The sequence below is a fragment of the Hyperolius riggenbachi genome, chromosome 5, assembly GCF_040937935.1.
Source record: "Hyperolius riggenbachi isolate aHypRig1 chromosome 5, aHypRig1.pri, whole genome shotgun sequence".
In the NCBI taxonomy this organism is placed as follows: Eukaryota; Metazoa; Chordata; class Amphibia; order Anura; family Hyperoliidae; genus Hyperolius; species Hyperolius riggenbachi.
The window spans coordinates 372995939-373017312 of NC_090650.1; the positions used below are offsets into that span (position 1 = coordinate 372995939).

A 21374-nucleotide genomic window follows, 5' to 3' on the forward strand; every position below is an offset into this window, starting at 1 on the left:
TCTTCTGCTTAAAATAACTATTGTTCTCTGCAATTGAAAAAGTACCAAAAAGTAGGTGAAAAAGTACTGTCAACATTGAGTATTTTCTTGCTTGCTGGTGGCTTAAAAGGAATTTTATTTATGATGTTAAAATATCACCAAGGAGAAAACTTAGGAGAAAAAGTGAATTGGATCAGGCCCACTACCTACTGGTTGTGGAGAGGAGAACCCTATTGTGGAGCAGGGCTTTATGACTCATTTGCTTTTCTCTGAGTATTCATTGCAGTCTATAAAGACATAATTATGTATAGCATCCATAATCCCCAATACTATAATGAAGTCATGTAAATTGAAGCTATATATGGACCTATATACAGTCCACTCCCCGCTTTTCGAGACTCAAGAAACCGGAAGTCTCAACTAACCGGCATGCCTGAGGGATAACGGGGACATTGATTTCAGGTTTTTCGGGGGTGTTTGCATGCATTAAAATACTCACCAAGCCTACAGCGACATCTTGTAGCCTTCCTGTAGCTCCTAGAGGGCTCCTACTGGCTTCCAGCATCCATGTATGGATCCCGGCGTGTCACGTGACCCGATACGGGTCAGGTGACACTTCGGTTTCCATGCACGGAGGATGCCAGAAAGCTGCTAGGAGCAACAGGAAGGCTACATGACGTCACTGGAGGCTTGGTGAGTATTTAGGGGGGAGGTTTGTGCTTTTTCTGCCAGTTTCTCAAGTAACCGGCAAGCACATCAGGCGATCTCCGCAAGTTCCAGATACTAGGGACTTTGCTGTATATTTCCTTACTACCTCAATCATTTTTTCCATTATTATCAAGCCTTTCAAAAGCAAGAAAATCATGCCTTACCATGATTGAGAGTAGAATATAATGGGTTATAATGAATATAATATATTAAAGATTTCAGACATGACTGTGGCTGCGTTGGAACATTACATTATGGAAACTCAGACAACAAATAGCTTCACATTTCCAAGATCAGAGTTCAAGTTGTATTTTGTGATATAGTTATTCATAGTCCACTATTCTTCAGTAGCCGTGTTCGGGAACATAATCAAACTGACCTCATTCTAAGACCTGCAGCAGAAAAATTGCCAAATACTTTTCTTTTTTGTCAGTTGTTTTATTTGTTGCAATATACTTTGGAACTATGAAGTAATTGCTGGATATTTCTTACAATACAGGCGTATTTCCCCAAATACAGCAGGTCTTGTGGTTGACTTAAAGAGAAATGGAAAAGCTCTGAAATAAGGGCATGCTGCTACCAAAATCTGAGGAGATATTTACAAAATTTTGAAACTTCTTTGAATTATTATTTTTTATTTATATAGCGCCAACATATTCCACAGCGCTTTACAAAGCACAATAAGACAACAAGGGGAACATAGACACAATTAACAAATGTACAGCAGAGTTCCAAGCAGCACAAATATTGTTGCAAAAACAATAAACATTAGGAGGAGGACCCTGCCCTTGCGAGCTTACAATCTAATGGGTAGTGAGGGACACATTAGGTAAGGGGGTGGAGGATGGATGAGGCAGTGACCCTTTGCCTCTGATTACATTGTGACAGATACGTAAATAAGGGCTATATAATGTTATAAGCTTGTCTGAAAAGGTGTGTTTTAAGAGTGCGTTTGAAGATGCCCAGGTTTGGAGCATGACGTACAGGCTGTGGAAGAGAGTTCCAGATAAGGGGTGATGCTCGTGTAAAGTCCTGGATGTGAGAATGAGAGGAGGTGATCAGCTTAGAGGCCAGGAGAATTTCTTGGGAGGAGCGGAGGTTGCGGGAGGGACAATATCTTGAGATTAGTGAGGAGATGTATGGAGGAGACAACTCATGGAGGGCTTTGTATGTTAGAGTCAGGAGTTTGAACTAGATCCTCTGGGTAATGGGTAACCATTGTATATCACTGTAAATTCATTTTTTTTCTCATTTGTTTCTTGTTTAGTATTAAAGCAAACCTGAAGCGGAAAAAAACAGATATAATCATGAATTGTACAGTATGCTTAGTACAGATAATGACTAGAACATTAGCAGCAAAGAAAAGATTCTCATATTTTTATTTTCAGTTATATAGCTTTTTCTTATAACATTGCATCATTCTGTCCCATTTGCGGTTTTAAAACTACACTCTCTTTTTAGCTATAAAACAAAGCATAAATAATGATCCTTTGAATTTTCTTACAGTAAAACCTTCTCTTAAGTGCCTCTCACTGTTTCTTGGCTGTTTAAGTGCTTCAGTGTAGTGAGCAAAGGATTTGTGTTATGTGGCAATGGCGGCGTTGGCTTGCTAAGTCTTGGGGCAGCATTCTGCATTATCTGCATTGCTGCTATGACGCCCAGGTTCGCCGCACAGCACTCAGCGATGCGCACCAAAATAACCTCTCTTGATATTTTAGTGGTACAGGGTTGGACTGGGTGTTAAGGATCTCTTATCGTTCTCCAGTGAATTTTACATTTTTTTTTTTTTTACTAACATACCCACTGTGACATAAAACAATTCCCATATCAACCCTATAATTCTTCCATGTGCCACAACAGGAAAAAGTTGTCTATCATCACTGCTTTCAGCTATTGTGGGAGGTAAAGTCCCAACCCCAGTTCTGAAGATTCTTGAAAACCTTCACATACCAGATCTTCCCTTCCTAAATGGCAACCATACTTGCTCCAAGATTAACAATCAGATCCTTCTCTGGTTGAAGCTGATCAGATAGGGAACTATTGCCTGCCCGCTTACAATAACCTAATTTTCAATTAGTTTTAGAATTAATCGACCTAGCACCCTCACCGTCACTACATGTGCTGGTGTCATGTGGTATGGGCACTTACAATGATCATTCACAAAGACACACCAGCAAGGCAGCTGGAGCATGCAGTACTCACCATGGGCCCAGAGGCAATACAGACACTTGGTGGGAGACCGGCCAGGGGTCCATCAGTCATGGGGAAAATTAACACCGTTGCCACCACACACCCGATCAAGGATTTTCCAGCATATCCAATCAATCCTTCCAACTGATTTCTTCCAATAATTGATCAAAATGATTGATCAAGTGGCTATGTTGTGGCATCGATACTTCCCATTGATATCCATGCCAAAAATGGAGTACTTTATAGGCACCCATACAGATATGTGAGGGACTGGTAGCTGAGAGGAGACCCAAGAGCAGTTGCATCTACACCACATTTTCCCGCTCGTTTGACACAAAATTAAGACTTATTTTATGGCATCATAACCATTATAGACCATGGAAATGTACTGCAAAAATAGTACTAAAGCTTTTCTGCATTATTTACTTTCCAGTGGAACAGAATGTGCTAAAACACAAGAGGAGATATGGACTCTCCTCAGGCAAGCATCAGATAGTGGACTCCAGAAGCAGGATTTCCACCTAGCCTCCACCACACTCTTCGCATGTCATATCGCATCTCTGTTTTGTTTTTGTTTTGTTTTTGTATGCTGCTTTTTGAATTTCAGGTTAGAACAAAAGGTAAAAGCCTTGCTTGTGTCCTATATTTCAGTTTGATTGTTAGCAAGCTGTGATTTATGGGAATAATAATAATTGTAGCGGTGATTCTGCCCACTGAAAGTCATTTGTAAGGGAAATAAATGTGATATCTATCATACAGGCAGAATGGTGTTTCGCAGAACTGTCCTCCCACAGTTAATCAAACAAGGTCTTATATTGTCTGGAAAAAAAATATGCATAAGCTGCTTAGCTGCACCTTGAATAGATTTGTTTGTTGGTAGAACTGGTCGAGGAGATTATCAAGCAGCGTCTAGCAGCTAATACAAATGTGAATGCTTTACATTTCCAGCGAGATGATGGCAATCACAACACAGATTGAATTCTGAGAAGCGCAGTGCTGATGCACAGCAGACTGACTCGTGATAATATGTTTGAATGTGGGTGATAAATATAATAAATCCTATGCCATGCCTAATCCCATGTATATTATTTATTCATTAAGTACCCAAAGCTATATTGCGCTGCTTCTATGGCTTATGTAAATAGACATTTATTAAGCCCGATTTCCATAAAAATAGGCATCGGACTTCTTTCCCCCTTGTATGAGCTAATTTATAAAATGGAGAAGCCAAGGTTTGGCAGTAAAGTCACTATAGATTCACTGGTGATTTACCCTCCATATTTATAAAGTTTGGCCCTCCTCTAAGCACACACAAAAACAAAAATTCCTGTTGGTAAGGCCTCTTTTACACAGGTGGCTCAACTGCTCTTTTGTCAAACAGTTCAGCCTCTCGGCTTCCAGCCACAAGCGCAATTACATGCAGCCAAATTGAAGCATTTGGTAACGACATACCATTTGACATGCAGCAATGTTACCCGGCAGCCAAAAACCATCTCATGTCATATCTGAGGATGGCAACTGCCATGCTCAGGTGCAAATCCATTGGTGACCACCTGTCCACCACCCTGTGCAGAGTGCTGGCTATTGCCTGGCTGGCGGGGCTGGATTTCTGGAAAGGCTACAAAGGCCCAGGCCTATGGCGGTTGCAGCCCAAGGGGCACCTAAACATGAGAGGGATTGTTACATATGAAATAAAAGTCTGAAAAAGGGGAGCAACACATGAAAAAGGGAATCTGATGTCCAAAGGAGCTGTTCATGAAGCAGAGGGACTGGGAATGGGAGGGGTTCTGCTGTACATGGAAGGGGAGTCACAACATACTTGGCCTAGGGGCACAAAAAGAACAAATCTGACCTTGCTGGTCGATGGATTGGAGCAGCTGACAGGGCTGCTCATGGAAAAGAGGTCCTAAGAAAGATGATGATGCATAGTCTGGTCCACGACCGTTTTTGTCCAGGTCACTTGTCCTTTAGCCCAGTATGAAGTCTAACATCAGTTGTCCCTGTTTCCTCTAGTCATGGCAATGATAAGTGCATAGAGACCATTTAAATCAGAGCTACCCTGGTCCTTTATCACAATTCTGCATACCAAAAGGGTGTAGGATGGATTAGTAACCATTTTTTGAGACAGGGTAGGTAAATCTTCACTAATCACAAAGTAGTTCTGGGAGACAAATGTCCCTTTGTAGAAAGAAGAGGAACACTGGGGACTGGGAGAAACCTGCTTGGGGAGGTGACTACCACCTATACAGTAATGGCACTGGATATCGGCTTGTGATTTCCAGACGTACTGTATATATTCATTGTACTGATAGACCTGCCTCTACAATGTTAATTACTTTGCAATATAAAGTTTTAATTACACAATGTGGCTTTATAATGTATTTATTTATTTGACTTTATGTCATAGCAATAACATGTAAAATGGGTACAAGACCGAAAGAAATTTGACATGGATGGTGTGGTCAGATACAGATTTGATGGTGATTAGTTGGTAATACAGTGGGGGAAAGAAGTATTTGCTGATTTTGCTTATTTGCCCTCCAATGGTTGGCTTGTTTGCCCTCGAAGAAAAGACCAGTCTGCAACAAAAGAACCTTAAAAAAAACCCATAGTCCAGAAATCAGAGCTTGATGTGCATTGTAATGAGTATTTTTGATCACCTATAAAAAGATGACTTAGTACTTGGTGGAAAAATCTGTGTTGGCAATCAAACATCCTGCATGGTACACACAATACAATGTTCCGATCAAATCGAAAGGAGATTTCCCATCATTAACGTAACGTAAAGTTTTTCATGCGGAAACGCGAATATGTACGCAAAATCGCGGCCATTTGCACGCAAAAATCGCATTTGCGCACGAAAAAATTACATGCGTTGTAACATGCGCAAAACGTTAGCACGACCGTGATATCAGTTATCACGGTTTAGTGAATCAAGTCCATTGTGTGCAGTACTGATCTCAAAATAGATCCCTTTTTTGAAGGTCCAAGACCTAAAAGGGTGTTGGGCATTTACCTGCAAGTCTGAATATACTGTGGCTGATAGCAGCCTCCTTGTGCGAGTAGAGTCTATTAAGGCACCTCCTGGCAACCCAGCTTACTACTCTCATAGGCTCCTGCATCCCCTGTGCTCTTGTCTACAGAGTAACTCACTGGCTTTTTGCTACACTGCCCCACAGAGTACCGTATTTTTCGGACCATAAGACGCTCCGGACCATAAGACGCACCTAGGTTTAGAGGACAAAAATCAGGGGGAAAAAATATGCTAAACCTGATGCATCCATGGTGCAGGGGCATCTTGTGGAACTCCCCTTCCCCAAGCTGTTTCTTTCTAAACAAAATGAAACACTTTGTAACCTAATTGGAGGAGATTCAAATCATCCAGGCTGCTGAACACTTCAGCTTTACCAATAAATCCCCTCCAAAAAGGCCTCCCTCTAATATCCCCAATAATCTTCCTGCAATTTACAGACAATTTCCTAATAAAACATCCACTAAGCCATTAGCAGTTGCCCACTATTACTTATGTGTTGTGGCAGAAATGCTCCATGTACACACAGCATGCAATGCACTTAATAACCTTCCTGGCGGTAACCCCGAACGTAGTTCGGGGTAAGCCGCGCAGGAGGTTTTCTCCGGCCCTGATCGCCGCCGGCCTGCACCCGATCGGCGCTATCCGTTGTGGCGCGCAGGCCCCCCCCCCAGACCCCGTGCGCTGCCTGGCCAATCAGTGCCAGGCAGCGCCAAGGGGTGAATCGGGACTCCCAATGACAAGCCACGCCCCCCCCGCCATGACAGCGCCAATGTAAGAGTTCCCAATGGCTCTGCCGGCGGGACTTCATGGTGTGCATGCAGCCAATCATGGCGCGCTGTGATGGTGGGGGTGTGGCTTTCAGAAACACCACTTCAGGATTGGCTGAAAGGTTTCCCAAAGCATGATGATTGGTGGCAGCGAACTCTTTGGGTCCCGGTGCGAGGAGGCATTAGAATCAAACAGTTAGCTTCCACCAATCATCATGCTTTGGGAAACCTTTCAGCCAATCCTGAAGTGGTGTTTCTGAAAGCCTCACCCCCACCATCACGGCGCGCCATGATTGGCTGCACGCACACCATGAAGTCCCGCCGACAGAGCCATCGGGAACTTTTACATTGGCGCTGTCACGGCGGGGGGCGTGGCTTTCAGAAACACTGCTTCAGGATTGGCTAAGAGGTTTCCCAAAGGAAGATGATTGGTGGAAGCGAACTGTTTGGGTCCCGGCGCGAGAAGGCATCAGAATCGATCATTTACAGCGGCAAATGCGCTCTTCCTTGCAGCTAATGCACAGTAATGCTGGGTACTGTGTGAATACCTGTCGGGGTTGACTGACACACAACAGGGCATCAGAGACCATCAATTACAGCGCTGATTGCTCTCTTTGCCGCTAATGCACAGAAATGCTGGCTACTGTTTGGATGCCTTTACAACTCTGCAATTCATGTAAGTGCAGAGGGATTATCGTGGGAGGCCTTTTTGGAGATGGGAGTTTATTGTTTCAGCAGAGGATCATGATAGTTAATGGCTTGTGGGACACCTTCGGACCATAAGACGCACTGACTTTTTCCCCCCATTTTTTTGGGGGGAAAAGTGCGTCTTATGGTCCAAAAAATACGGTAGTCAGGATCTTGTACATTTTTTTTAAGCAGACTAAGGGTGCGTTGCTGCTAGAAGCATGCAAATTTAAATGGTATTTTCTAGGCGCAAAATCGCATGCGAATTTCGCATATGCACACATGCTTTTTTTACCTGTCAATTTGCATGTGCCATCACTAAATTAGTTTTTTTTTTCTTATTTTTTTTCTATTGACTTGAAAATGGATGTGAAAAGGCTAAACGTGTACACAAAAATGCACACGTAAACGGTGTCCAAAGTTTTGAAGCACTGCTGTCCAGTGGTGATGAGCAAAAATGCCAATATTCTTTTTGCATTCATTTTCGCTAAAGCAATGTTTCATGTTGTTATGTTTGTGTTTTGTTTTTGTTTTTTGCATTTTTCGCAAATTTTCACACGAAATAAACAATTTTGCACTTTTCACAAATTTTGCGGTAAAATTACAGATTTTTTTACATTTTTGAATTTTTACATCACAAAGAAAAATGTTTCTTTTGTCTATATTGCGAAAATACAATGTATTTTTGCAAATAAAAATTCTCGAAATTAGCATTCTTGATGCGAAAAGGACTTTGGCACAAGCAACATTGCTTTCCAGATTTTTTTTCTTGATGTGAATTCTGGACCCATTGGAAACCGGCCCATTGAAATACACTGATATACTAATCTGTGTGCAGAAAATGCACAAAAATTTGCATCTAGTGGAAATGGGCCCTTACCCAGGGGCGTATCTGGGTAACACAGAGCCTATGGCAAACACTGAAATTCTGCCCTTCTCCCCGGTAATAGCCCTCTTCCCCTCTAAGAACAGCATCCTTTCTCGCGTACATGTTATGGTTGGCTGTGTTTTTGGGCACGGAATATTGCAGTTGCTTTTTCAGAAATATCTCTTCTTATTCCCTCTCTGTCCTCTTTTCTTTTCTAACTTTAACCCAAGTGCGTCCTACATACATAAAGTAAGTAGCCATGTTCCCCAGATAACAGAATTAATCTGATCTGAGGTCTAAGTGACGATAGGAATGCACAGGGGCAGGCATGGTGGCGCAGCACAAAGGCAGGCATGGCGCCCATGGTGCTGTGGCGCCCATGGCAAGAGCCATGCCTGCACCCCTCTAGATACGCCTCTGCCCTTACCCTTTAAGAAAACATTTTATTGAGAAACTATAGCTGAGATTTCATCATGAGCATTGCCTCTTCTATGTGCTGCCGTACTTCTTTCAGGAAAAGGTGTGCTCAGGCTAGACAAACACTCTGTTTAAATGTAATTTTAAAGCATCAAGTAAAGTACACACATTTGTGTAAGTAAAAGTTAATTTTAGAGTCCTATTGAATCAGAGTGTAGGCTCATTGTTTTTGGTGTACTGACAGAAGATTAAATTTTCTTCATCAAAACAAAATCCCAGTACATGTACTCTGTGACCCGCAGCTGAAATTTAAGAGGCTTTTCAAAGGCCCAATGTTTTATCAGCGTTCTCAGGAACAAAGCTCTTGTTTAATGCCTTCCTTTCCATGAGTTTGTAGCCGGGTCTGTAAACACAGTAAATTTATTCTGAATACATTGGCAGAATGAACTCATAACAAAAATAATGCTGCTTCTCACCAGAACATGTGTAGCCAAACTGAAGAGATTAAATATGCCCTTCAGAATGAGGCCCTACATAGAACTGGGGACATCGAACTCTTGCTCATCTATTCTCATTTGGAAATTAAGGATTTTATCATTTGAAGTGATTAACATGTACATTAATGGCAGTGCTCAATGGGGTTGGTATTAAGAAAGCATATTATGTGAATTTTGTTTTTTTTTGCTGTTTAATATGTAAAGCTGGCTCCGTATATGTGAGGGCAGTCAGATGTACAAGTAAGAGCTGCCTATTTTTGAAGCATTCTGTATGGCGATTGCTCTCCAAAGAGAAATGCCCAGGTTTGGCAAGCACTTCCTGCTTGTGCTGTGGAGAGGCAGGACTCTCATCTCTACCAGTGGTTTTGATTAGGGCTCTGTCAGTTGCATAGACTAGGGCAGGGCTTTTCAATCTTTTCACTAATTGTACCTGAAAATTTAGAAGTACCACCCGTGGTCCTGCGCAGTAGAGCGGACCCGATCAGGCTCGGCTGTTTCCACCAAAATCAAAGCGGAGAGTTGCTATGGCGTATGCGGGTATGCTGACAAGGAGACCTTTGGGCGTCCTTTTGCTGGATCCCCTCTACTGTGGAGGAAGGTGGAAGCCTCTTTAGCCCCAAAGCTCCTCGCTGTGCTGCCTTGCAGAATAGTTCAGACCTCAGATCAGCAGTAACCCGACTGTCACTGTCACTGTGCACCGATTGCCTGGCTGTCTCTTAAACACTGATCTGAGGTCTGAAGTATGCTGCAGGGCAGCACAGCGGGGAGCGAACGAGGGGAGCTGAACTTTGTGGAGGCAAGATGGGATGATAAGTGGCAGACAAACCTGGTGTGTACCACCTGGCCAACAGCAAAGTACCACTGGTGGTACGCGTACCACAGGTTGAAAAGCCCTGGACTAGGGCTCTCTGCCAGGATAATTGTCTAGGACTATCCGCCTGTGAAGATACTGTAGCACTAGCTCCATGTATATACAGTAATACAGTATGTTTATGAAAGTTCAGTTCAGGGGTGCATCCAAAACAGCCCCACCCTTATGGAGGACACTGTTTGCTTCTTTGGGCATCCTGAAAAATGCTATGTAAATATTTCTCAAGTAGGTATAAGCACAAAACAAAGCAGACACATATCAGAAGTGAAGAAACCAGTCAGAAAAGTGAAAGGAGTTGCTGAGCTTTAAATCCTATATTTGATTGGGGATTGATCCACAAAGTTTACTCATATAAGAAAGTGTATACATGCAGAGTCCGCACAAAACGTAACTATATATACTGTAATATAAAATAATAGATGAGGAATCGGATAGCAGCCAGGTTTAATATATGTAGCTGTTCATACATTATCTGCTTGCTTTGCTTGTCCATTGTTTTATGTAACAGGTATTTAAATAGTGTCACTATTGAGGAGGATTCATGATTGCATTTGTGAAAAAACGTTTGTGTGTTTTTTTATGTTTGGATTTTTACATGTACATTTTACTTATGTTTTAATCGGGTTTTTTAGGAATTTTTTTTTATTTGAACTATCCATCTTTTTTTCAAACATTTTCATTAGTCAGGAACAGGAAACACATCATCAGGCCTAATCCCCCCCCCCCCCCCCAAAAAAAAAAAAAGTAGTGTATTGTCAGTTTTTGAATGTAGAAAAATCATACTGTAGAAATCGGTAAAGGTTTTACAAATTCATCAGGGGCCCAGCAATGTATCTATGATTTACAGTGTAATGATGCTTGGCAAATAAGCCTCATGATGTCAAAACACGGGGCCCTTTCTATCCATTGTAATGACCCAGACATGCAACCTTTTATATATCCAACCCCCCTCCCCCCCCCCCCCTTCAGTCTTGTAAATAGGAAGATTGTAGCCTATATAAAAAAAAGTGAAATTTAAAATACACATAAGGTGTACAGTTAAATTGTAAATTATTTATTTCCCTATGTTACAGTGACTTACAGTAGGTAGTAAAAATCTGACAGTTCTGACAGGTTTTAGACTAGTCCGTCTTCTTGTAGGTGATTTTCAGGGTTTCCTTTTTTTTTTTTTTTTTTTTTTTTTTTTTTTTTTTTTTTTTAGTTTTGTGGGCATACAGGAGCTTAGATGTTCCCACAAGTATCACCCAAGACTGGTGCTTTATAAAATAAAAAGAATGCACACCTTTGTTCCTGGTCCTTATAGATGTGTTAAAGAGAATCTGTATTGTTAAAATTGCACAAAAGTAAACAAACCAGTGCATTAGGAGACATCTCATATTCCCCTCTGCCACAATTTCGCCGCTCCCCGTCACATTAAAAGTAGTCAAAAACAGTTTTAAAAAGTTTGTTTATAAACAAACAAAATGGCCACCAAAACAGGAAGTAGGTTGATGTACAGTATGTCTACACATAGAAAATACATCCATACACAAGCAGGCTGTATACAGCCTTGTTTTTGAATCTCAAGAGATCATTTGTGTGTTTACCTTCTGTCCCCTGCAGCTCTCATGCACTGAAGTGACAGGCTTCCTGCAGACAGCTCTGCCTGTGCCCCTCTCTGTAATTCCTCAGTATGTCAGCCAGCTCCTTTCACAGCCTAACCGGGGAGGATTTTTATCTAGCTCTCTTTCACTGATAAGCAGAGACGCTGCTGGCTTATGTAAATAACACACACACTGGAGTGTGCATAGAGGGGGCCTGCAGTGGGGGAGTGCATAGCAGATCAGCACGGAAGAGTTGGCAGCCTTCCAGACACAGGACGACAAGTCCGACAGGGGAAAGATACATTGATTTATTACAGAGACCGTGATAGTAGAAAGTGTTGCAGTAAGCCAGAGCACATTAGAATAGGTTTAGGAACTTGTAGAATGGTAGAACAAAGCATTACATTTTTGTTAGTCTCTTTAAATAAATATTGAAATATTTACAACTGTGATTTCTATAAGTGGAAGACATTGGTCATTTTTTGTAAGATTCCGTGTTTTGTCAACAGAGCATAATGAAGAATATGATGTATGCAATAGCTGGCAAAGCAGGTGTTTGGGCGCCACAATAGCAGTAATGCTAAAGTGGGTGGGTGGTAGGGATGCTCATTCGGATTCCGCGGAAATGCAATTTCCGAAATTCCAATCGGAAATTGCATTTCCGCATCGGAATGCGGAAATCGGTAATGCAAGTGCCGTAGGTGGATTTCCGCCGGAAATCGTGGAAATTCCATCCGAATTTAACATCGATTTTCTCAAAAACTATAAGGTCTTTTTGAAAACCTTTTTTTGCATCTTGTTCACAAGAATCAGTTTAATAAACCCTGAAAATTTGGTGTTTCTAGGACTTAAGGGGACTTTGCTATTAACCGCTAAAGTTGGCAGATTTTTACTGTAAAGTAAAATGCAGAAAGTCTGCATCTGCCTATTTTCTGCATTTTACATTACAGTAAAAATCCGCCGAATTCATCGGTTAATAGCAAAGCCCCCGTAACTCCTAGAAACACCAAATTTTCAGGGTTTATTAAACAGAATCTTCTGAACAAGATGCAAAAAGTTTTCAATTAGACCTTATAGTTTTTGAGAAAATCGGCGTTATAGTCGGACGGAATTTCCGCGATTTCCGGTGGAAATTCGCATTGGAATGCGGAAATTGGTAGCGGAATCGGTAATTGGTACATGACGGAATGTGGATTTACCGCGGAATCAGAAATTGGCATTCCAACCATCCCTAGTGGGTGGGGAGCGTAAAGTTAATTTGGGGTTCCGCCAATCGACGCACTCCAAATTACTTCTCCCTCTGAGTTGCTACGACTTGGAGGGGGAATGGTAATTAATGGGGATTTGAGCAGCAGTAGGATGAGCCGTCATTTGGCTCACTCAACGCCCTGCTCACCGGCGGCACACTAAAATGTACATAAAACCGGACCCCGAATTACGCAGCCGGGGGAAGACTAGGTTATAAGTAGGGGGAATATATTAGTTACATTCCCCTACTTTGCCAAGAGCAGTGAGAACCACTTCATCCCTCACCCAGAACAATGCTGCCAGAGCAATGCAGGTCACTGGATTCATCTCCGAACATTAACTCTTTTTTTACATCATTTTTTTATTTCAATAGTTGGGAAAAAATGTCATTCTCCTTAGCTAAAGTCATCTATTTCACATGGTTAGCAACACCAAGGCCCATATGCAATTCAACTTTTCTCCTGAGTTTTCTCCTAAGTGTTAATTTCACAACTTGTAAATAAAATGCTTTTTAAACCACCAGCAAGAAAACACTCAAAATAATTTGGACAGCACCTTTTCACCTACTTTTTACTACTTTTTCCATTGCAAAGTGCTAAAAAGTTATTTTAAATTGAAGATGAAAAATTGTCTTCTAGGAGAAAACTCAGGAGAGACAGTGACTTGCATATGGCCCCATGTGTAAGAATTGGATATTGTTGTTGTGCTTTTTCTTTTTCTTTTATGTGATGAATATGCAGCCAGTCAAGCAAAGATTCCAAAAACATCTGGTGGTGACAAAAATAAGATATTCACTGGCTGCTATTAGCTCATCTGTATTGCATTACATGGACAGTTAATGACTAATTCATCTCTTTTCTTCCTCACCAATATGGTGTTGCGAGGTTTTACCCTTTTACTTAGTTTTTTTATTGTATTTTTCCGTTACATTAATTCTGATGAGTCATTATGTTCTGCAGTTTCTCTAACAGCTTTGGATACGTTTCTCCATAGTCCTAATAGAACTGCTTTCTTTTTTTACAGATATCAACATGGCAGGTGAACCAAAGCCATACAGACCAAAACTGGGAACTAAAAGACCCATCTCTTCTTTGTACAGGTATGTTCATTTCGTTTCGCTTAGTCTAGCTTCAGCAGAAATATTTTATTCGCTTCCATCAGTTTTGAAGTTTTGGCTAGAAAATGGGTAATGGAACAGCAATGTGGTAAAAGAAACCTACTCCATTATATTGTATTAACTTTATCTGTGTCTGATGTTAACGTATAAGTGTACCTACACCTATGCCAACGCATCATTAGTTCAAGCCCTGTTTTAAAATACAGGATTGGTGCTTCTTTTTTTTTTACCAGTAAAAGTGTCCGCTGAATAGCCCATTCTACCTATTCAGTGATTGCTCAGCGCTGATTATGGTGTGCTTGTGGTAATGTTGAATTGCAGAGACACAATTCACAGCTAAAGACATGGCAGGGAACACTTAAAAAGTGGCAGAAACATTTTTGAAGCAAATTATTCAGCACACAAAAGAAAGTATTCTCAAATGATTGATAAAATGTACCGCATTTTTCAGACTATAAGACGCTCCTGACCATAAGACGCACCTAGGTTTAGAGGACAAAAACCAGGGGAAAAATATATATGTTACGGCCAGAACCCGAAGTTTGGCTTACTTCATTTGGCTGCTAAAGGGTTAATGGAAAAACCAATAAAAGCACTAGATGCCACAGGAGAGGATATGTACTTATACAGTTTCATCAGGAAAAAGGAAAAGTATCCAAGCCGAATGGCTGAAATCAAATGCAAACAGATGGCTGCGAAAAGCGACATTCTATTCCCCCATGTTGTGCTCTAATTATGTAAATCCCACTATAACTGGTCCTCAGCCATGGTGGTGCTTCATCTATGTAATGTCATAATGTTCATCAACAATATATACAATGGTTCTAAAGCACAATCTTCCACTATGAGCCTAAATTAAATTAAGAACCCTTTGGAAAGTGAAGTGCTGCAGTTTAATACTCTAATTTGCATGAAGACCTGGAATATTGCACGGAATGTAATATCCATCAGCTAAACGTCTCGGCGTGATTATGGCACTTCCTGAAAGCCCAAATACATTTTCTTTTCAGCAGCCTTTGAGCGGTAAGATGTGTCACTGCCGATTAGCTTCTGACTGCGAGGACAGCCATCAATGACGCTGAATTTAAAAAGCAACTGATTAGTTTTGAAAGAAAGTGACAGAATCAGCATTTAGCTGACACGTTTATGCTTTTGTTTTTAATGGGTGGCCTAATTGAAGATGGCACTGAAATGACTTTCAGTGAGGGTGATGCCACATTATATTGTGATGGCTGACCACACACTTTAAAACAAAAAGAAAAGAAAATGGACGGCATTACGGCCAAAGCATGCATTATTAGTACTGATTGGGACTTGGAAGAATTTAAAGAGCTCTGGGCTATATGTACTGACAGTCGGGGTTGGTCCGTGGAAGAGGCGAGAGAGGCTCCAACCTCAGGGCGCTGTGTAGGAGGGGTGCACAACTCACTCAGCTACCATTCCCTGATTGTGTTTGAATCCGATAGAAATAAGAAAAGGGAATACATGGCAGTGACTGCAAGCCAGATAACTAGAGATTAAGATGTTGGGGGATTTGGGGGTCCTAGGGCACCTCTGAGTCTAATAGCAATCAGTGTGTGACGGCTGGGGTGGGAGGCATGGGAGGCGCACTTTGGTGTCTCAGCCTTGGGTGCTGGAGGACCTGGTCCCGGCTCTGCTTACAGTTTTCTTATTTTTGTTGGTGGGGGAGATTGTTGTTGTTACATTTTTCTATACTTATGCACTGTAAATATTAATACCCCTGAGGAAGGCCGTAAAGCTGAAACAAGTAGAGTGTGTGTTCGTCAGTCTCTTTCTTCACCAAGCTAATGTCAGCTATAGGGGTCGTAAGAGGGTACTTGCCGGCCTGTGAGAGTTGCTAACTCATCAGCTTACTAATCAGTCTGTGGGTTTCTCATTTGGCATATTGGCCTTGCACAGCTTTTGCTCCCTCTAATTTATTAGTCCCAAGCTGACACAGGCAGACCCCTCTACCTGTATTATACAGACCTCGGGAGTCCTAGATATACAGTAGTGATGACCATATGCTGTAAATATATATATTCAGGAACGTTGCAATAGTGGGTGCAGAGGTTGCAACCGCATCTGGGCCCTTGGGCTAGGGGGCCCCGATGGGCCCTCCCTCAACTGCAGTATTAGCGCTCTCTGTGCTCATAATAATTACTTCTATGGATACTTTGAATAGTGGTAATCATTAAAGGGAACCAGAGAGGAACATAATAAAAAAAAGAAGCTTTTATACATACCTGGGGCTTCTTCCAGCCCCAGAAGCCTGGATCGCTCCCACGCCGCCATCCTCCGCTTCCTGGATCGGCGGTACCGGGTCCCGTCACTTCCAGCGGACGCGGCCAATTGTCCGCATCACAGGGACTCCCTCCATACCCGTACGCATGCGGCTGCGCAGTAGGCACATGCACGTACATGGAGGGAGCTCCGTTTGATGCAGACTATTGGCCGCGTCAGCCCGCCGACTGGCGGCCATGACGGGACTCTGTACCGGCGGATCCAGGCAGCAGAGGACAGCGGCGTGGGAGCGATCCGTGCGTATGGGGCTGGAGGAAGCCCCAGGTATGTATAAAATCTTTTTTCTGGGGCCTCTGGTACCCTTTAACAAATTGCTCCCCATTACTTTCTTGCACCTCTGGCACTGTAGTTGTCCTTGGCAGGTTTTAGTGTGCCGTGTCAATTGTTATGTATAGAGTGCTTGGGGGGGCCCCAATGTAAAACTTGCACCGGGGCCCACAGCTCCTTAGCTATGCCACTGTATATATTAGATACCCGCGTTGCTATTAGAAGTATATGTCATCCTTTGTTGCCCCAGTCTATTTTAGATTTATATGATAATAAAATGTATGTTTTAATAGAACGATAGGGCCATGTTCCTTTTGTACAAATATTTATGACCTATTTACCCAAGTACTTTTTGAGTAGTTAAAGAATTTAAAGCATTCCTGATGTGACTTATGACTTAATGATAAACATGAGTACACAAAGTACCAGTCCTACTTAGATTTTGCCTGTGTTCATTTTTTATTGATTCATTTTCTTTGCAACAGTTAAAGCGGAACTGTGATGAGAGGTCATCGAGCGTAATAGATTAGCCAGGAATTTCAGCACTAGAAAAGCTTCTTATAGCTATGTAATGCTGCATGTGGGTATGTAACCCAGCTCTCTCATTGATGTTACTTTAAAATGAACCTCCGGACTAGTGTTGGGCGAACAGTGTTCGCCACTGTTCGGGTTCTGCAGAACATCACCCTGTTCGGGTGATGTTCGAGTTCGGCCGAACACCTGACGGTGCTCGGCCAAACCGTTCGGCCACATGGCCGAACTAAGAGCGCATGGCCGAACGTTCCCCGAACGTTCGGCTAGCGCTGTGATTGGCCGAACGGGTCACGTGGTTCGGGCCCGAACGCGCTCTGATTGGCCGAACGGTCACGTGGTTCGGGTAAATAAATACCCGAACCACATCATATCTCCGCCATTTGTCTGTGGGTTTAGCTTTGGGTAGGCAGGCAGGGTAGTTCGCTCTCCAGCCACGCTAGCCAGGGTCCCCCCCAGTCATTGTGTGTCGCTGCTGGGAACAGTAGTACACCGCTCGCTCAGCCACACTATATATAGCATTGTTTACTGCCACTGTGTACCTCGCTCAGCCACGCTATATATATAGCATTGTGTTTTCTGACACTCTGTGTACACGGCTTAGCCTGACTAATATAGCATTGTGTGTACTGCCACTGTGCACCTCGCTCAGCCACGCTATATATAGCATTGTGTGTACTGCCACTGTGCACCTCGCTCAGCCACGCTATATATAGCATTGTGTGTACTGCCACTGTGCACCTCGCTTAGCCATGCTATATATATAGCATTGTGTTTTCTGACACTCTGTGTACACGGCTTAGCCTGACTAATATAGCATTGTGTGTACTGCCACTGTGCACCTCGCTCAGCCACGCTATATATAGCATTGTGTGTACTGCCACTGTGCACCTCGCTCAGCCACGCTATATATAGCATTGTGTGTACTGCCACTGTGCACCTCGCTCAGCTACGCTATATATAGCATTGTGTGTACTGCCACTGTGCACCTCGCTCAGCCACGCTATATATATAGCATTGTGTTTTCTGACACTCTGTGTACACGGCTTAGCCTGACTAATATAGCATTGTGTGTACTGCCACTGTGCACCTCGCTCAGCCACGCTATATATAGCATTGTGTGTACTGCCACTGTGCACCTCGCTCAGCCACGCTATATATAGCATTGTGTGTACTGCCACTGTGCACCTCGCTCAGCCACGCTATATATAGCATTGTGTGTACTGCCACTGTGCACCTCGCTCAGCCACGCTATATATATAGCATTGTGTTTTCTGACACTCTGTGTACACGGCTTAGCCTGACTAATATAGCATTGTGTGTACTGCCACTGTGCACCTCGCTCAGCCACGCTATATATAGCATTGTGTGTACTGCCACTGTGCACCTCGCTCAGCCACGCTATATATAGCATTGTGTGTACTGCCACTGTGCACCTCGCTCAGCCACGCTATATATAGCATTGTGTGTACTGCCACTGTGCACCTCGCTCAGCCACGCTATATATATAGCATTGTGTTTTCTGACACTCTGTGTACACGGCTTAGCCTGACTAATATAGCATTGTGTGTACTGCCACTGTGCACCTCGCTCAGCCACGCTATATATAGCATTGTGTGTACTGCCACTGTGCACCTCGCTCAGCCACGCTATATATAGCATTGTGTGTACTGCCACTGTGCACCTCGCTCAGCCACGCTATATATATAGCATTGTGTCTACTGCCACTGTGCACCTCGCTCAGCCACGCTATATATATAGCATTGTGTTTTCTGACACTCTGTGTACACGGCTTAGCCTGACTAATATAGCATTGTGTGTACTGCCACTGTGCACCTCGCTCAGCCACGCTATATATAGCATTGTGTGTACTGCCACTGTGCACCTCGCTCAGCCACGCTGTATATAGCATTGTGTGTACTGCCACTGTGCACCTCGCTCAGCCACGCTATATATAGCATTGTGTTTTCTGACACTCTGTGTACACGGCTTAGCCTGACTAATATAGCATTGTGTGTACTGCCACTGTGCACCTCGCTCAGCCACGCTATATATAGCATTGTGTTTACTGCCACTCTGTGTACACCGCTCAGCCAGACTATATACCGTTGTTTACTGACACTCTGTGTACACCGCTCAGCCAGACTATATACCATTGTTTACTGACACTCTGTGTACACGGCTCAGCCTGACTATAAAGCATTGTGTGTACTGCCACTGTGCACCTCGCTCAGCCACGCTATATATAGCATTGTGTTTTCTGACACTCTGTGTACACGGCTTAGCCTGACTATATAGCATTGTGTGTACTGCCACTGTGCACCTCGCTCAGCCACGCTATATATAGCATTGTGTTTACTGCCACTCTGTGTACACCGCTCAGCCAGACTATATACCGTTGTTTACTGACACTCTGTGTACACCGCTCAGCCAGACTATATACCATTGTTTACTGACACTCTGTGTACACGGCTCAGCCTGACTATAAAGCATTGTGTGTACTGCCACTGTGCACCTCGCTCAGCCACGCTATATATAGCATTGTGTTTTCTGACACTCTGTGTACACGGCTTAGCCTGACTATATAGCATTGTGTGTACTGCCACTGTGCACCTCGCTCAGCCACGCTATATATAGCATTGTGTTTACTGCCACTCTGTGTACACCGCTCAGCCAGACTATATACCGTTGTTTACTGACACTCTGTGTACACCGCTCAGCCAGACTATATACCATTGTTTACTGACACTCTGTGTACATGGCTCAGCCTGACTATAAAGCATTGTGTGTACTGCCACTGTGCACCTCGCTCAGCCACGCTATATATAGCATTGTGTTTTCTGACACTCTGTGTACACGGCTTAGCCTGACTATATAGCATTGTGTGTACTGCCACTGTGCACCTCGCTCAGCCACGCTATATATAGCATTGTGCTTTCTGACACTCTGTGTACACGGCTTAGCCTGACTAATATAGCATTGTGTGTACTGCCACTGTGCACCTCGCTCAGCCACGCTATATATAGCATTGTGTTTTCTGACACTCTGTGTACACGGCTTAGCCAGACTATATAGCATTGTGTGTACTGCCACTCTGTGTACACCGCTCAGCCAGACTATATAGCATTGTGTTTACTTCCACTCTGTGTCTGCTGGGCCTGGGAACAGTAGTACACCGCTCACCCGCCACTGTATAGCATTGTGCTCTGTGTCGCTGCTGGGAATAGTGGTACTGTATAGCATTTCTGTGCTGCCACTGTACTGCTGCCAGTCAGCGTGTACTGTAAGGATAAGTGAAATGAGGAAGAAATCCGGTGAAAGAGGAAGGGGCAAGGGAAGAGGTGTTTCCCCTGACGGTTCACGTACAGGCCACAGGGGAGCACCCAAGAAAACCCACTCAATACCGCCCATGTTGTCCAGGACAACAACCCTCACAAATCCAAAAGAACAGGACCAGATAATTACTTGGATGACCTCTCAAGCGTCCAGCAGTGGGTTAAGCAGCACCAGCACATCACGCACGAGGTCCGAGTCCTCAGCCAGTTACAAGGAGCCAGTGGGCACAAAGCTGACACAACCGGCAGCGACACCACGCACACAACTGCCAGATAACCAGTCCTATGAATTACCTCAGGACACAATGGGGTATTCGCAGGAGCTATTCCCAGCCCAACAAACTTCCACCTATGAAAGGTCAATGGAGGAACAGCCAGAAATGTTGTGCCCGGATTCACAACCATTAACTGTGGGAAATGCACCGCGCACTGAAATACAAGGCGAGTCCGAGGAGGACTCGGAAACCCAAATCCCAGAGCAAGTTGGGCAGGAGGGGTTGCAATTGCAGGAGGTCGGCCGACAAGATCTGGAAGACAACGTTGGAGTGAGCTGCGCAGAGGTTGTTCTGGGGAGCTCTACTCCACGGCGGCGGCCCCCCACAATGACATATGACGAGTTTGAGGAGATGGAAGAGGAGGGTATGGACAATGTGGACAGAGACCCAGATTTTATTTGTGAACGAGAACATCGCCGTCGTAGCAGCAGCACAGATGAGTCTGTTGAAGAACCCACTGCTGCACGAGTTCGCCTTGTGCCACAAGGTAGGCGGCGCGCAATTTCAGGCACCACAAGCGTGGAAGTTAGAGTGAGAGGCAAAAGAGGAGGAAACAGAAATCGCCAGCAAGGAGGCAGGTGCTCCAAAGTCTGGGCTTTCTTTGAAGACTGCACTGAGGATGTTACCATGGCGATTTGCAAGGTGTGCAAGACTCGCCTGAGCAGGGGGAAAAGTATTAACAACCTCTCCACCACC

At 43.6% G+C, this 21374-nt stretch overlaps 1 protein-coding gene across 6 annotated transcripts in view; it reads left to right on the forward strand.

The window, feature by feature from the left end:
- The window catches only part of RALYL (RALY RNA binding protein like), an 835206-nt gene that overhangs the window by 620947 nt on the left and 192885 nt on the right, over positions 1 to 21374 (forward strand). For all 6 annotated transcript variants that reach the window (XM_068237573.1, XM_068237569.1, XM_068237570.1 and 3 more), the window contains one exon: positions 13873 to 13948. In XM_068237573.1, the coding sequence (XP_068093674.1) occupies positions 13873 to 13948 (76 nt within the window). The remainder of the gene's footprint in view (positions 1 to 13872; positions 13949 to 21374) is intronic.